The sequence below is a fragment of the Paroedura picta genome, chromosome 12, assembly GCF_049243985.1.
Source record: "Paroedura picta isolate Pp20150507F chromosome 12, Ppicta_v3.0, whole genome shotgun sequence".
NCBI lineage: Eukaryota > Metazoa > Chordata > Lepidosauria > Squamata > Gekkonidae > Paroedura > Paroedura picta.
This window is the reverse complement of record NC_135380.1, coordinates 50,351,855-50,370,000: the sequence shown is the minus strand read 5'-3', so window position 1 is coordinate 50,370,000 and position 18,146 is coordinate 50,351,855. Positions and strand designations below refer to the sequence as shown.

At 43.3% G+C, this 18,146-nt stretch overlaps 1 protein-coding gene across 8 annotated transcripts in view; it reads left to right on the top strand.

The window, feature by feature from the left end:
• Positions 1 to 18,146, top strand: part of ODF2 (outer dense fiber of sperm tails 2) — a 49,454-nt gene that overhangs the window by 28,278 nt on the left and 3,030 nt on the right. For all 8 annotated transcript variants that reach the window (XM_077306705.1, XM_077306704.1, XM_077306708.1 and 5 more), the window contains 6 exons: positions 734 to 844; positions 2,278 to 2,382; positions 4,285 to 4,443; positions 6,329 to 6,429; positions 10,268 to 10,430; positions 10,772 to 10,897. In XM_077306705.1, the coding sequence (XP_077162820.1) occupies positions 734 to 844; positions 2,278 to 2,382; positions 4,285 to 4,443; positions 6,329 to 6,429; positions 10,268 to 10,430; positions 10,772 to 10,897 (765 nt within the window). The remainder of the gene's footprint in view (positions 1 to 733; positions 845 to 2,277; positions 2,383 to 4,284; positions 4,444 to 6,328; positions 6,430 to 10,267; positions 10,431 to 10,771; positions 10,898 to 18,146) is intronic.

Genomic DNA, 18,146 nt, shown 5'->3' with positions numbered 1-18,146 from the left:
GTGTGGTGGTAGTCGGTCGGGAACGCCTCCCCCAGAGGTGAACGGAAGAGCCTGCTCTTTGCTTAGTGCAGACACTGTTTCAGACCAGGACTAAGGAAGCATGACCATAGCTTGGGATGCCATCCGAGCTGAGATGCCTGGGGACAGGCCGCAGTTTGTCTGGAGAACATGGTTGGTGCTACCTGTGGTTGGCCTGGCACCTTAAATCAGGGGTAGTCAAACTGCGGCCCTCCAGATGTCCGTGGACTACAATTCCCAGGAGCCCCTGCCAGCGAATGCATTTACAGTTCTCTTAAAACTTGTAGAACACTTAGAGCTCTCTCAGCACCTTGCAAGATGTCTGTTGTGGGGAGAGAAAGTGAGTGGTGATTAGTAAGCTGCTTTGGAACTCCTTTGGGTAATGAAAAGCAGGACATTAAAAAAACTGCTCTTGTGGCTGCTGGTCTGAGGTGATGGAATGTGAGCTCCTGAAGCTGAGCCCTGAGAGGAGGGAAACCTGGAGGAGGCAAGAGACAGGCAGCTCTCTGCCTTGCATGTTTGGTTCGCTTCTCCCGTGCATTTGGGGCTGGGGGCTGGGCGTTGACCCTTTTGAGTTACTGCTGCTCACTGCAGTGGGGTGGCTCATGGTCCCCACTGAGAAAGGGGCTGGTGCGTCGCGGATAGTCTTGCCTCACTTTTAAGCAAGTCCTGCCCTTGGAATGACCGCCCTTGTTGCTCTTGTGGTTTCCTCCAGAATAGCATGATTCCTCTGGAGGAAAAGTTGAATAAAGCTCAGCTGGAAGTGGCCCAGCTCAAAGCATCACTCAAGAACTATGAAGGGCTGATTGACACCTACAAGAATCAGGTAGGGTGCTTGGGTGGCTGAAACCCGGCCTTATTCAAAAGTGGTACAAGGTCCTTTAGATAGAGCAGGCCTACTCCACCAGGGTTTCAGGAAGGCCTTGGAAGGGTTTCCTGAATGGAGGGGGGGGAGTTAATTCATTTTTAATATATTTTTTAAAAGTGTTAAATATTTATCGTGTAATATGACCATATATGATCATGTTGATGCCCCCCTCCCAAAATGGCCAGTGATGGACCTGGATGGGGAAGGGGAGGGGCCCCTTTGGGCATGTATACAGCTAGGCATCCCAGTTCTCAACCATATCCTGGCTGCTTGGGCCACTTCTGGGGTTTCTCGAAGCCTGGAGAATGTTTCAGGGGTTTCTCAACAGTAAAAAAGTTGAGAAATAGAGGTTAAACAATAGAGGTGATAAAATATAGCCCTGGTTGACCCTTTTATGTGTTCTAATAATTAGGGTTGTATACTTCGGCTGCTGAAGCGACCATTAGAGCCCAAAGTGGCCATCGCTGCAACGCTGGACTTGAATGGCTGCGTTGGCGGCCAGAGCACACAGGCCTAGTTCTAGTCGAGTCTGTGAGATGACCTTGCTGGGAGGGCGGGGGGGGGGGGTTTACATCTAACCTGTATCAAGGTATGATCATGTAGAGTTTAGATTAAGAATAAGAGGCATTTATCAATGACTGAGGCCTTTAACTTTTCCCAAAGAATATAAAGACCGAATTCTATAGTATATATTGGTATTTTTCGATTTGTAACTTTTCAGTTATTACTGTATGCATTTTACTTATATATTAATGATCTTGGATTGCCATTAAACCGGTTGATTGGTATGGTGCTCGGTGTACCTACCATCTGGGGCAGAGGCCATCAGTGCTTTGGATTTCAAGCCTTAATTGCCTGTGCTGATTTCTTTGGCAAGTTCCCTCCTGGAGGTTGAGCTGAATAGCAACAATACTAAAAATACTAGATTTAGAGCCCGTTGTACGTGTAAATACAACAGGCACTAGAAAGGGTAGATTAGATTGTGTCGTGGCTTGTAGTGTGCCTTTCTTCTTGTCTTTCTCTATCTCCTTTTTGTCTCTTTCTCTCTGTCTCTGCCTCTATCTCTCTTCCTCTCTCTCTTTCTTTCTGCCTTCCTCCCACCCATGCCTGTATCTCCTTGCTCTGTCCCATCCATGCCTTTCTCTTCTGTCTTACTTTCTGTTCTTCTCCCTGTATTTCTTCTATCCCTTTATCTTCCTCCCTCCCTTCCTTCCTTCCTTCCTTCCTTCCTTCCTCCCTCCCTCCCTCCCTCCCTCCCTCCCTCCCTCCCTCCCTCCGTCTCCATTCCTTCCTTCCTCTCCATTCCTTCCTTTCTGCTCTTTCTAGCTGTGTGATCTACACATTTGGAAGGTTGCAGCTCACCACCTTCCTTTTGTAATCTCCGTGTCCAGGTATTGAAAACCCGAATGGAGGCTGATGATGTGGCGGTGAAACTGGAGCTCTGTGACAAAGAGAACCAAACACTTAAAGAAGAAATGAGCAAAGAGATTGAAAATGTAAGTGCACATTTGGCATACCAGGAGAGCTGAGGATTTGTGATATTCCACAGATGCGATGTTCCTCCTTTTGAAAAAGAGCAGAATTGGGGTGGGGGGATGTCATGTCTTGTGTAGACATCCGAGAATTCTCCAGAGGTTATTGTGTTTTTGGATGAATGGACTACAGAAAGCCTTGCTGAGTTCCCACTGGTACCTTCTAGTGTGTGCTCCAGTGAGACTAACTCTGAATTGCAAGGAGGTGCCTTCTCAATGGACAGCCTCCCAACAGGGCACATTAACCTCCATCCCTGGCATGAGGCCTGTACCTCAAGGAGGCCCCCAGCTTGCCTGTTCTTCTGGTGGGTGGGTGTTTCAAGATGGGAAGCTTCTTGCCAGCCACAAGCCCCACAGGCGACGGGTGCCGATACTCAGCATAGCCACAGTACATGTTAAAGAACCACAGTGCTCAGAATAGCCATGTGTGGCTCCTGAGCTGTAGAGTGAGTAGCACTGTCTGCTCATCCCTTGTTGGCAGAAATTGTCATTCTGCATAGAAAGGCCCAAGTTCAGTTCCTGATATGTCCAGATAAAATTTCCCTGGATAATACAGCTTAGACAGGCTCTTTCTGCCTGAGACCTGGAGAACTGCTGCATTTGGGCTAGTTGTTGGTGAGAAGGACCACGTAAGTGACGCCTTGCTCAGGCACCCCCTTTCCCATCCAAGCTTTTCCCAGGCACCCCTTTTCCCATCCACACAGCAGCGGCCCTGAACTGCTGCTTCAGCTCAGGGACTGGATGAAGGTGAACATACAGATGTAATCCTGGCAAGATGGAAGTAATGATGGATGACTGAATCTTGTGATTCAGGAGTAGGAGCAGAAAATATGTTCCCATGGACACTTGGGTTCACCACTGAGATGCATTCTGGGATCTAGTGCCATTCCTGGACGCTCATATTGTTGCAGGTGACAGGAGTGCCTTTTTCCACCTCAAGCTGTGCCAGGTGTTCAGTGAGAAGGTCCTAAACCTGGTATCCTTAGGTGATGTGAAAGCTCTCTGCCTGAGATGCTGGAAAGCCCCTGCCCCTCTGAGTGGACAGTAGTGACTTGGATAGGCCAGGGGTCTGATTCAGTAGACAGCAGCTTCATGTGTACATCATGACTTCCGAGGGACACTTGCATTCTCCTATCCTCTGCCTGGGCGCTATCTTGGGAAGAGGGTTCAGCAACTAGAGCTGATGTAATCAAGAAGCTGCCAGAGCATGGACTGAAACTGGAATACACGCTGCCAATTTGCTGCGGCTTCTGTTTAGTTCCCAGACCATTTCCAAGCATTGGTAATCTTAAAGCCATCAGTGACCTGGATCCATCAGATGGTGAGCTCTGAAGGTCCTCCCCCCCCCCTCAAAGAAAAAAGGCAAGGTGCAAACGTCTTTTAAACATTTTAGCAAAATTCCTCAATGAGGGAGCTTGTGGTTTGCATGCAGGCTATAGACTGAGCTTGGAACACCTCTGGCTCCCAGGAGGAGGGCTGGGAAGGAACCTCCTCTAATTCTCTGGGGTCTTGCTGCCTGCCAGTCAGTAGAAACTCTACCAAGCTAGATGGTCTGCTTCACTGTAAGGCAGTTCCCTATACTTATTATGTAGATCAGTGGTCCTGATATAGACCACTGATATAGAGGATCCTTTCTATTGGGGATTGTTCTGGTACAATCTAGACACTTCAGTCTGCTTTGCATGGGATCAGACCCTTGGTCTTTCTTTACAAGGGGAGTAGGGAGCAGAATATCGCAGATGCCTGTGCAGCTAGAGGAAGAGCACGTGTGAGTTTTAGAGGGCAAATGCGGATCTCTAGATAGTGCCCAGATAGACTGTGAATCTCCTAGGCTATGTTAAATTGCTGCCTTTCCTCCGCTGACAGGCTCGTAAGCAGTTCCAGAGTCAGGTTGCCGAGTTGGAAAGGCTTCCCGAGATCCTGAAGCTCACGGAGACCAAGCTGGCCGAATGTCAGGATCAGCTCAAGAGTTATGAGAAGAAGAACATGGACCTGTCAGCCATGATTACAGATCTCCGTCAACGGGTAAGGGACTGGCAGAAAACACCCACGCGGACCCCAAGCCGGGTGAAGTGAACTTCTAGCACCAGGAAAGTACATCCTTTTGTCTCTTGTCTCGTCTCTTTTTGAAATGATTAAAACAAGTGCACTGCAGAATAAAAAAAGACGTGTGGCATGTCTTTTGTTTTCCTTCTTTGTGCGTTGCTTAGCTGTCTTGCACTTTGCTCCGTTCCACTTAGCTTGCCACCTGGCGCAGTTCACTGCTGCTCTTTCTGGTGCTTTCCTGTCCACTTTTCTTCATCTCCTTCCATGTATGTGGCCCTGCTTCTGTCCATCTCATGCTCCCTTTCCACTTGTGTCATTGTGTTTGTTATTGTCGAGAATTACAAGATTCTCTGCCTTCTGCCCCATGTAACGAACAATCATCCTTCTAACTCTCCTGTTTGTGGAAAGGAAATAGCAGGTGCTGTTTATGCTGCTGAATCAAATACAATTGAAATTCTAGTTGTCATAATTATTTGCATGCTTGTTTCTTTCGCACAGTCTGCTTCTACTACTAGGGCAGAAACCAGGAGTCAAGCTGGCATCACATTTTTGAAGACCAGAAACTTGGTTTCATTTATTTTAAGGAAAGCCAAGTTTCTTAAAATATTGAATTTTGCACCTGTGGTTTGATTGTGAAGCACGCGCAAATCTGTATATAATAAAAATAAAATTGGTCATAGTTTGTTTGTGTGTGTGTGTGTGTGTGTATGTGTGTGTGTGTGTCTGTTTCCAAAAGCTGGTGTTTGGGAGGGTCATGTTTGATCTAATTAGCACCTGCCTTTTGGCTATCCAAGCCTAGGGTCTGTGCCCTCCTCTCCTCTCCTGGGCCAGTCTTTGCTAAAACGCCTCCTGATCCATCAGATGTCCTGTAAGCAGAAATCAGCTGCGCAATAAATCCTGGCTTTTGTTGCATGGCTCATTTGATTACTAGAAATATGTCAAAGATGGGTAGCCATGTTTGTCTAGCGATAGCAAAGAGCTTGAGTCCAGCAGCACCGTAAAGGGTGATAAAATTCAGGCAGAGGAGGCACCTTCGTGAGTTTCTGCTCACTTCAGACGCAGCTAAGATGGGTGTCCCTTTGTCTGTATCTGAAGTGAGCAGCAACTCACAAAAACGCCCGCCCTGCCACAAAGTTCGTTAGTCAAAGTCAAACTTTATAGCAGTAGGCCATTGCAGGATCAGGTGACAATAAAATTACACAAATCTGTAAGTTTGTTAGTTGTATAGCGGACACTTGATCTTTTATACTACTTGAAATAAGGATTTGAACTCTGAATGCAAAGCTTTTACTTCAAATAACTAGAAATAGTCCATCTTGACCCTTTTCGGACAGAAATCTCTGCCCTAACTTGTAGGCATAGTAAAGGCCCAAGGCCAGGTCTGCTGTGCGTCTGGCACAGAGGCTAGGGAGGCTGTGGCATTCCATGCTAAAGCCAGCCGTGACTTCCCCAGAAGCTGTGCCATTGCCAGGAGTGCGTGTGTGTTTCTGTTTTCTCCTGTTGAGAGAGTGCTTCAAAATCTGTGTGCTTCGCTTTGCTTGCAGGTGGCTGGGCTGCTGCTTTTGCGCCGTGTTGAGAAGAACTCTTTCATACTGGATCAAAATATCCTCTGAAAGAGCCACCAAAGTGCGAACACAGACAGGGTTTTAATGTATAGAACCGAAGGTGCCGCTCTCCCCCCTCAGACCAGAGAGTCCTCCCCCATAATTAAGCCTGTGCAGCAGCGAGCCAAAAGCACTTCAACTTGGTCCCTGGAAATGGACAGATGTCTGGGCGACATTCAAGTCCCCGACTCACAAAACAGCCTGCCCTGCCACAAAGAGGCTTTCCCTCTGCTTCACACTTTTGCATCCTTGCATTGTAGATTGAACTCCAGGGAGACAAAATGGAGATGACGAGAGAGAAGTATCAGTCGGCCCAGGAGGAGAACAAGCACCTGATCCTGAAGCTGGAAGAGCTGGAAAGGTTAGGGAGTAGGGCGCAGATGCCGAAGGAGCAGGACAGCCAGCCTGCTTTGGGGCCAACGGATAGCAGCAGCGGGTGTTGTGAGTTAGGACTTTGAGTGGTGTGGGATCGTTGTTGTGAGCCTTGCGTCGGGAGAAGGGTAAGCTGTAGTGGAGTGGAAAAAGAACACATTTGTGTGTTCTGTATTGAGATGTTGATATGACTCACAGGAAAAAAATTTCAGAGTAGTTCAGCAGTGGAACAGGCTGCCTAAGGAGGTGGTGAGCTCCCTCTCACTGGCAGTCTTCAAGCAAAGGTTGGATACACACTTTTCTTGGATGCTTTAGGATGCTTTGGGCTGATCCTGCGTTGAGCAGGGGGTTGGACTAGATGGCCTGTATGGCCCCTTCCCACTCTATGACTCTATGATTCTATGATATGGGGGAAACAGGCTGGGGGGCACAACAGAATGAGTGCTTTGCCCAAGGCCACCTAGTGAGTTGGTGGCAGAGAAGAAAATCCATCCTGGTTTTGATGTCTGATCAGAGAGCCCTAAAGTTGGAAGAAATTTTTTAGGCGATTTAGCTCAACCTCCCTGCTGGAGAAGATAGATAACTGGGCAGTCCCAAGAGAAAGCCCCTGTGAGGGAGATCTTCTCCTGCTCTCTGGTGATTGGTCCTTTGCTGCACTGCTTTTGGGGAGTGTCAGTGTTGAGCTGAAATAGCAGCAGCAAGTTTATTATGCAGCCAACAGATCCTTAAGGCACAAAGTGGACAGAACATGTCAGTGATCAGAATATGACTAACAGTTATTTTTTCTGCCTGGGACCTGATCTCAGCTACACTGGAAACCTTTGCTGCTTTTTCAGTAATCTTCCATGAAGACAGATTGAAGTGAGTGGCCGTGTTGTTCTGAAGCAGCAGAACAAATTTAGAGTCCATTCAGGCACCTTGAACAACTAAGTTTTAATCAAGGGATGAGCTTTCATGTGCATGCACACTTCCATCTGTAAGTCTGAACGGATTGCTTCCATTCCACAACATTGTATCTGAGGAAGTGTGCATGCACACGAAAACCCATCCCTAGAATAAAACTTTGTTGGTCTTAAGTGGGTCACTGGACTCTAAATTCCCCCCCCCCCAATTAATCTGTTCACTGGCCACAAGAAGAATCATAGAGTTGGAAGGGGTCATACAGGTAATCTAGTCCAACCCCCTGCTCAACGCAGGGTCAGCCCTAATCATCCTAAAGCATCCAAGAAAAGTGTGTATCCAACCTTTGCTTGAAGACTGCCAGTGAGGGGGAGCTCACCACCTCCTTAGGCAGCCTATTCCACTGCTGAAATACTCTGACTGTGAAAAAGTTTTTCCTGATATCTAGCCTATATCGTTGTACTTGAAGTTTAAACCCATTACTGCGTGTCCTCTCCTCTGCAGCCAGCAGAAACAGCATCCTGCCCTCCTCCAAGTGACAACCTTTCAAATACTTAAAGAGGGCTATCATGTCCCCTCTCAACCTCCTTTTCTCCAGGCTGAACATTCCCAAGTCCCTCAACCTATCTTCATAGGGCTTGGTCCCTTGGCCCCAGATCATCTTCGTCACTCTCCTCTGTACCCTTTCAATTTTATCTACATCCTTCTTGAAGTGAGGCCTCCAAAACTGCACACAGTACTCCAGGTGTGGTCTGACCAGTGCCGTATAAAATCGGACTATGACATCTTGTGATTTTGATGTGATGCCCTTGTTGATACATTTGCCTTTTTTACCTCTGCATCACACTGCCTGCTCATGTTTAGTTTACAATCCACAAGTACCCCAAGGTCTCGTTCACACACAGTGTTACCTAGAAGCGTATCCCCCATCCAGTAGGCATGCTTTTCATTTTTCTGACCCAGATGCAGAACTTTACACTTATCTTTATTAAATTGCATCTTGTTCTCATTTGCCCATTTTTCCATTATGTTCAGCTCTCCTTGAATTCTGTCTCTATCTTCTGGAGTGTTTGCCAGTCCTCCCAATTTGGTATCATCTGCAAACTTGATGAGTAGTCCCTCCACCCCCTCATCTAGATCATTAATAAATATGTTAAAAAGTATCGGACCGAGCACCGAGCCCTGAGGTACCCCGCTACTCACCTCTCTCCAGTCTGATGAAACACCATTGACAACAACTCTTTGAGTGCGGTTCTCTAACCAATTCCCTATCCACTTAACTATCTGAAAATCCAGATTGCAGTCCTTCAATTTATCCATCAGAGCATCATGGGGAACCTTATCAAAAGCTTTACTAAAATCCAAGTAAACGACATCAACCGAATTTCCACGATCCAGCAAACCTGTTACTTGGTCAAAAAAGGAAACCAGGTTGGTCTGACAGCACCTGTTGGAGATAAATCCATGCTGACTTCCTTGGATCACCAAATTGTCCACCAGATGTTTGCAGATCGCTCCCTTTAATATCTGCTCCATTATCTTCCCCACAACAGAGGTCAGACTCACTGGTCTGTAGTTTCCCATGTCATCCTTCCTCCCTTTTTTGAAGATCGGAATAATGTTTGTTCTCTTCCAGTCCTCCGGGAAATCTCCAGTCCTTAAAGGTCCCGAAGATGATGGACAAGGGTTGTGCAAGTTCTCTGGAAAGTTCTTTGAGCACTCTCGGGTGCATTTCATCTGGCCCAGGGGATTTGAACTCATCCAGTGCAGCTAAATGCCTCTCGACAACCTCTCTATCCATGTCAACCTGCCACCCAAACATTATCCTTTGGCTACTGCCATCTCTAGATGTGCCTAAGCCCTTTGACCTGTGGGAAAAAACAGATGTAAAATAGGCACTAAGCCTTTCTGCTTTCTCTGCATCTTCTGTTAGAGTTTGTCCATCCGCACCCAACAGTGGGCCTATTGCCTCCTTTATTTTACGTTGCTCCTCACATAACAGAAAAATCTTTTCTTGTTACAATGGGCTTCCCTGGCCAATCTTAGCTCACTCTCAGCTTTGGCCTTTCTGATGATTGATCTACAGTGCGTAGTAACCTGTAGGTACTCTTCTTTAGAGCTCTGTCCTTCCCTCCATGTCCTGAACATTTCCCTTTTCTTTCTTAGTTCCTCTTGAAGTTCCTTTTAGTTCCTCAAGAAGAAGAAGGAGGAGGAGAAGGAGAAGGAGAAGAAAAGAAGGAGAAGAAAGTAATTAGCTGCTTTGCTGACCAGCCTGGTTCCACAGCCTGAAACAGAGCAATTGCATCCTCTCTAGTCCTCTTACGTTAAATGCAAAACTGCTACAAGGACACAATCAGTCCCCATCCCCCCAATCTATCCTCTTCTCATTTGGACCCATTAGGTTTCCTCTTGTCCTTTGTATATGGCAGCTCTTCAGATGTTTAAAGAATGCACTTGTATCTCCCCTCAGTTTTCAAAAGGTTCAATATAGCCCGTTCCTTCAACCTTTCCTTTGTTCTCCTGAGCCCCCTTTATACCTCCACCTCTTATCCACATTGCTGGAATAGTCCTGGTACAATTCCAAAGCCGGTGACTCCTGCAGAGGTTTTTGGAGGCGTGAGGACAACCATTGTGCAAAGTGCATGCAGTGCTCAGCAACTGAGTATCTGCCTTCATTTCCTCATGCTACTCTTGCTTTTGGCAACTTTAGCTAAGGGGGCTGTAGCCAAGATCCTACTAGATCTACTACTAGAAATGTGGCTTTGAGCTTCCTTTGCTCTGGCAGAAGTTTTTGGAGGGGTGAGGACAACCACTGACCACACCCAGGATCTGTGGGATCTTTTAACTCTTGGGCCTTGATGAAGCCAAACCATGCTTGTTCACTCTGCATGCGTGCGTGTGACTCTCTTGCTTTTATTGCAATTTAGGAAGCTCGAAGCAACAAGTGCTCAGAACATAGAATTCCTCCAGGTCATTGCCAAAAGGGAGGAGTCGATCCATCAGTCCCAGCTGCGACTAGAGGAGAAAACCCGGGAGTGTGGCTCCTTGGCACGCCAGCTGGAGATGGCCATCGATGATGCCAAGAGGCAGGTTAGTACCTCGTTTGTTTTATGGGAAAGGAGCTGTGGATAGGGTGGGCAGAAAGGTGCATTTTGTACCATGTTCCCCTTTCTGCATTAACACATGATAAAGAACCAGTAGTAGGAGTTCTGCCAGAAGAACCTGAACCTAGCTTTGCTCTGCCCTTAAGAGTTGATGAAGATGGCACCAGACGGGCATCTTTTGCAAAAGCAGGGGAAACCGAGGGGAATGTTTTTAGCCTTGTGCTTAAGGGTAACTGTTGGATACGAGCACAGACCACTTTCCAAAGCTTTACAGGGAATACTGTTGGCAAATAAATCAGCCCTTGTTGGTCTTGACTCTGCCTGCAGCTAGAGCAAACCAAGGACCGAGCAGCATCAAGAGAGAGAACAGCCCAGTCCAAGATTCTGGATTTGGAGACCCAGCTGAGCCGAACGAAGACGGAGATGAATCAGCTGCGGAGGGGCAAAGAGGATGTGAGTGCCCTGCCATGGACTTGGGGGGGCGGGAGGAATCCTGCAGCTCCACTGGGCAAAGCTGATTTGTGTTATTAAAAATCTTTCTACTTCCAAGTATGCTCAAGTCTAAGTCTCTAGTCTGAGGAGCCTTTCTACCACTTAAGTGGCTCATTCACTGGAGGAATAATCAGTTAAGTTGGCACAAGGCTATTTGGAGGGTGGCCGGATTTAGCCCTCTGTCTGCACATTAAGGGGAGTCTTTTGGGAGGTGGTAGATCAGTTTAAGAGCCTCTTGTGGCGCAGAGTGGTAAGGCAGCCATCTGAAAACTCTGCCCATGAGGCTGGGAGTTCAATCCCAGCAGCCGGCTCAAGGTTAACTCAGCCTTCCATCCTTCCGGGGTCGGTAAAATGAGTACCCAGCTTGCTGGGGGGTAAACGGTAATGACTGGGGAAGGCACTGGCAAACCATCCCGTATTGAGTCTGCCATGAAAATGCTAGAGGGCGTCACCCCAAGGGTCAGGCATGACTTGGTGCTTGCACAGGGGGTACCTTTACCTTTACCTTTACCTTAGATCAGTTTGCCAGAACAGAAAAAGCAAATCGTATGGGGGAGCTTTTTTTCTGAGCATTAAAGGTCAAGGTATCCCCTGTGCAAGCACCAAGTCATGTCTGACACTTGGGGTGACGCCCTCCAGCATTTTCTTCTTTTTTTTTTTTAATAATTTCAAATTTTATTTATAATCCATTACAAGAAAAATACATTTAGCCATCTCCAAAATTACATGTTAATAGATTATATTACATTTATAAATAATAACTTCCAACTGTATTTGTTAAAGAATATACAAGAAAAACCCATTAATTCTCCTGTACAAAATTTCAATCCATTCTCATTTCCCCTTATAAATTATAAATCATAACCAATAGTCATAAATCCACAACTGTACTTTTTTCTAATATACTCTATCCATAAGTTCCATTTTGTCTTAAAGTCCGTTATTAGTTTATCTTCGACATAAGTTTTGCCATCTAAGCAATTTCCAATGTTTTCAACTGCCAATCAAATATGGTGGGCGTGTCTTTTAACTTCCATTTTTTTGCCTAGACTATCCTTGCCGCCGTTGTCAAATATCTAAATAACTCTCCATATTTTTTATCTTTTTCATTTACCAGAAAACCTAAAAGATAAGCTTCAGGATTTAGAGCTATGGAGTCCTTAAAGATTTTTGAGATTTCTTTGTGGATATCCTGCCAGAAGTGTCTTACTCTTTTGCATGTCCACCACATATGGAACATTGTCCCTCTCACTTCCCCGCATTTCCAACATTTGTCTGATAGGCTTTTATTCATTTTTGATAATTTGTGCGGAGTCATGTACCAACAGTAATGCATTTTATAATAGTTTTCCTTAATATAATAACTGTTCGTAAATTTCAGATCTTTACTCCACATTTTTTGCCAGGTTTCCAATGGAATGTTATGACCAAGATTCCTTGCCCAAACAATCATAAAATCTTTAACCATCTCATCTTCCGTGTACAGTATAAACATAATTCATACATCTTCTTGATTAAATGATTATCATCTTTACATAAATATAACTCTAGTTGTGATTTTTCTACTTCAAATTCCCATAGCTTCCTATCCCTTTCATATATCTCCTTAATCTGTCTATATAGCCACCAGTCTACATATTTATATTGTTGCGCTAATTTCTCGTGAGATTTAATTTTAAACTGCATTATTCCTTCTTGATTAAAAGTCTCACTTATATCCTTATAATTTAACCATTTAGTTTCTGATGTTACTTGCCCTCTGAACAGAGCTTCCTGTGGTGACAACCATAAAGGGATTTTAGAATATAATTTTCTTTTATACTTATTCCAAGCCTTAAATAAAGCAAATCTTATAACATGATGTAAAAATTGTTTATTTGCTTTCTCTTTTTCGTACCATAAATATGCATGCCAACCAAACCTCAAGCCTGCACCTTCTAATGTTAATAATCTCTGATCTCTTAAAACTATCCATTCCTTTATCCAAACCAGACTACATGCATCAAAATACATCCTTAAATTTGGTAATGCCTGTCCTCCCCTCATTTTAGCATCATAAAGAATTTTCATTTTTATTCTAGGTTTTCTCCCTCTCCAAACAAAACTTGCCAAATCCCTCTGCCAAATTCTGAATGGCTTATCCGATTTAATAATTGGAATATTCTGAAACAAATACAAAATTTTTGGCAAGATATTCATCTTTATAGCGGATATTCTACCCATAAAAGATAAATTGAGAGTCTCCCATTTTTTAAAATCTTTTTTGACCTCTGTCCATAGTTTCTCATAATTATCCTGGAATAGACTCAAGATATGAGCCTCTTGTGGCGCAGAGTGGTAAGGCAGCCGTCTGAAAGCTTTGCCCATAAGGCTGGGAGTTCAATCCCAGCAGCCGGCTCAAGGTTGACTCAGCCTTCCATCCTTCCGAGGTCGGTAAAATGAGTACCCAGCTTGCTGGGGGGTAAACGGTAATGACTGGGGAAGGCACTGGCAAACCACCCCGTATTGAGTCTGCCATGAAAACGCTAGAGGGCGTCACCCCAAGGGTCAGACATGACTCAGTGCTTGCACAGGGGATACCTTTACCTTTACCTTTAGACTCAAGTTTGTGCTAGCAATATTGATACCTAAATATTTATAAGTTTTAACTATTTGACATCCTGTTTTCCCTTCTAAACCTTTCTTTTTCTCCTTATCCATATTTTTCACAATTATTTTTGATTTGGTTTTATTTATTTTTAAACCAGTTACCTCTTCAAAATCTTTAAGCTTGCCTAATACCACATCTATACAATCTAAAGCAGGGGTAGTCAAACTGCGGCCCTCCAGATGTCCGTGGACTACAATTCCCAGGAGCCCCTGCCAGCATTCGCTGGCAGGGGCTCCTAGGAATTGTAGTCCACGGACATCTGGAGGGCCGCAGTTTGACTACCCCTGATCTAAAGGATCCTCCAAAATCAATATTAAATCATCTGCATAGGCCCTCAATTTAAAGGTCTGTTGTTTAATTTTCAGACCTGTAATATTTTTGTCTTCTCTTATGTCTTGATTAAAGACTTCTAGAGCCATGATAAAAAGTAAGGGTGAGAGTGGGCAACCTTGCCGTGTTCCCTTCTGAATATTAAATTTCTCTGTAAGCTCACCATTTACTATTACTTTTGCCCATTGTTCTTTATAAATCTCCCTTATCCAATTTATAAATGTTCCACCACATTCCATCCTTTCAAGTAAGCTAAATAAAACAATCAGCAGAATCAAAAGCCTTTTCCATATCGATAAAGAATAAAGCCAGTTGTTTATCCCGTCTCAGTTGGTAATATTCGATAACATTTAGTATTATCCTTATATTATTTCTAACTTGTCTACCAGGCAGAAAACCCGCCTGGTCTTCATGTATTATCTTAACCAGTATCCCTTTCAGCCGATTAGCCAGTATATTAGTAAAGATTTTATAATCTATATTTACTAAAGAAATAGGCCTAAAATATTGCACCTCATTTGTCTCCAGTTTAGGTATAACCGTAATATGTGCCTCTTTCCAGGAGTCTGGGATGCCATCAATTATAATCTTGTTCATTGTCTCCTTTAAAGCTATTAATATTTCTTCTTTAAAAACCTTATAATATGCACTTGATAACCCATCAGGTCCCGGAGCTTTACCATCTTTTAGATTGTTAATTGTGTTTATAATTTCCTCTGAATTTATAGGCTGATTTAATAATTCTAACTGTTCTGAGTCCAATTTCAAGATATTCTGTTTTTCTAAGTATTTCTCTCTTTTCTCCCTAGAGATGTCCTGCTTCTCATATAATTTTAAATAAAATTCAAAAAAACCTTGTTTAATTTTTTCATCCTCCAGTAATATATTCCCATCTTTCTTTAGGGCTGTAATCAATTTATTTTGTTGTTTCTTCTTTAATTTCCAAGCGAGCCATCTGCCTGGTTTATTTCCCAGTTCAAAATATTGTTGTTTTACTTTAACTGTTCACCTAATCTGGCCACCTCTAAGAGTTCCAGTTGTTTTCTTAATAGCTTTTATTGTTGTAGAGCATTTTTACCTTTTGGTTTTTCCAACAACATTTTTTCTTTGTTTTTTATTGCCTTTTCTAATTTCTGCCTTTCGTGATCTTTAAGCTTTTTTAATTTACAGCTGTGGGATATCAATAGCCCCCTCATGTAGGCTTTACTTGTATCCCACACCATTTTCATTTAATATCCTGCATATTTAGTTCAAAGAAGTCTTTTAGTTTCTCTTTACAATCTTTCACAACTTCTTCATGTAATAGTAGACTATCCATCATTCGCCATCTTTGATTACTTTTCCTTCTCTTTGACTTCAAGCTCATTAGTACAGGTCTATGATCTGATATTAATCCCGGTAGTATCTCAATTTTTCTTACATCTAAAACAATATCTTTTGTAACCCAAATCATATCCAATCTGGACCATGAACTATGTCTCTCAGAAAAAAAGGTAAAGTCTTGCATAGTTCTATTATTATTCCTCCACACATCCACCAATCCCCAATTATCAACCAAATAAAAAAAACTCAATGGTAACTTCCCTCGTTCTCTTCCAGTATTCCCATTGCTTAATCTCTTATCTAATTTAGGTTCAGTTACCCCATTTAAGTCCCCCATTAAAATAACACTAGAGTATAATAAATTTGACATTTCACAGGCCAAATTCTCAAAAAATGTACTTTTACCTTCATTTGGAGCATATGTCCCTACCACCAATGTTTTGATGCCATTTATTTCCACTTCTAACATTATATATCTTCCATCTTTATCAGATTTTATTAAACATGGTTTCAATTGTTCCTTAACATATAACACAACACCATTTTTCTTTTCCTTTTTCATTGCTGACACAAAATCTAAACCCAAATTCATATTAACTAAATATTTTTAACCAATTCCTTTATATGTGTTTCCTATAAGCAGATTATTTGGAAATTCCCCCTTTTCAAAAATTGGAACACTCTTTTACGTTTTTTGGGGTCATTTAAACCATTCACATTCCAAGTTATTATATTCATATCTTTATTACACAACACAAGTAAGTTAGTTTTGCTCTGTTACAAACAGACCAATATTTTAATTCAGCTCTTTTTTATGTTTCTTTAGGGAGTCTCTTGCTTTCTGTTTGTCTTTGATCTTAACTTCCTTACTTTTAAATTGGAATGAAATACCTTCTGGTATTTCCCATTTAAAATATATCCTATTTTTTTTTTCAACACTTCAGTTATAAAACTGTATTCCTTTCTCAATTTCAAAATCTTTGGTGGCATTTCCTTCAACAAAATAATTTCCTTCCCATCCACTTGGAACCTCATAATGTGCATGAAGTATAGCATCCCGTATAGATTTCTTAACAAAACTTATAAGAATGTCTCTTAGCAGATTTCTTTCTTTAGCATATTTTGAGTTTACACGAAAAATTTCATCCACCTCCAATTTCATTTCTCCCTCATTTTTCCCCAACATCTCACACAAAATATTAACTACTCTTCTATATGTATCTTCTCCTTCCAGCTCTTGCAGTGAGCGCAGTCTTAAAAGTCTTTCCTTTTGTTTCACTTCTATCCACGTTCTTTCTTGATTTTCATTCTCCTTCTCATTCTCCAGGCTTTCCATCCTATCTTCTAGACTTTCCAGTTTTTCATTGACAATTTTAAAGTCTTCTACTAGTTGAGATATGCCATGTTCCAGCCTTGAAATCTTTGCTGTCTCCTGTTTAATATTGCTTGTCTTCATCAATTTTATTTACTTTTCTATTCATGTCATTTAAAGTCTCAGTCATTTGTGTTAATTTTGTCATCATCTCCTGCATATTCACTTTATCTGGCATGGAGACAGCAAACTGCATTTGTACCTCCTTTTTTTCCCTGGGAGTCATTATTCCTTTTAGATAAGTAGTAACACTGTTCAAAAGTTAATAAGGCAACAACAAAAATATTCTGTAGCGTCTGTGACTTTATACATCAGCTTTCCCTTCCCCTCTTCAGTTTCTCCTTCAGCGTCTTAATGAGGGGTGGGGTGTTTCAATCAGCCTTCGGGGAAATAAGAATCTAGCTCAGAGGAGTTAGAAAGATTCTTCAACAATACAGCCTCCACTTTACATTTCAATTGTTTAATCACCTAGCTTCAGGAAATGAAAGGTCGCTCCAGCCTCAGTCCCCTCAGGGTCTTTCGTGTTGATAGGGAGTTCTTTTTCTTCTGCCACGAATGAAATTCTGCTCTCGGGTTACAGTCACTAAGACTGTTTCTCCTTCACAGCTTTCACCTTTATCAGGCACTGGAGCTCCCCCGTCGCTTCTCCTTTGTACTGGAGAATTCTAATTTGCAGGTTAAAGAGTTTTTACCTGCATTCTCTAACACGAAGAAGCTCCGTTGATAGGGAGCCAGCCAGCTGGAGTGGAAGTTCCACCGGAAGCCCGCCCTCCAGCGTTTTCATGGCAGATAAAACAGAGGAGCGGGGATCCATGTTATGCCACTGTGAACTCCTTAATGGAATCTTTTAGATTGGTCAAAATGTCTTTATGTCTGCTGCTTTCTGGACCCTGATTGTTTGGAATGGCAGCACCAGAAACAGTTTAGATAAAATAAAGCAGATTTTGCCTTCCCTGATTGCATTGCCCTAATACCTTGGTTTCAAGATGCTGTTGTGCAAAGAAGCACCCATTTATTAGCCTGGAGGGGCCTCGGCAAGACTTTTTGGGGTGCAGGGAACCCTGGTGGGGGTCACAGATTCCCCCCCCCCATGTGCCAGTGAAGCCAGGGCTCCACCCCCTCCCTCCCAGCTCATGCTCCTTAGCTGCCTTACCTCTTGCAGTCAGTCGAGTAGAGCAGGCTGGCATTGGAGAGGGATGCGGCCAGGGGCGGGACAGCCTACCTGACTGGCCATTCATTGGACAGAGGGCCAATCAGGAATGCAATGTGTCCCAGCTCCTCCCACCAACCCTTTACCATTTTATGTTACAGAAGATTTTGTGCATCTTTTCTCTTTTGTTTAGTCCCAGGAATGGTCATTGTCCAACCCGTGGCAGGTGATAGCTTCAGTGTGCCTTTGTAGGGGTCACGTTTGATTGATTCAGACAGGCTTTCTCAACTTTTTTATGATTGAGAAACCTCTGAGACATTCTTCAAGCTTCAAGAAACCCCAGAAGTGGCGTGATCATGCAGAATACAGTTAGGAAGCATGGCTG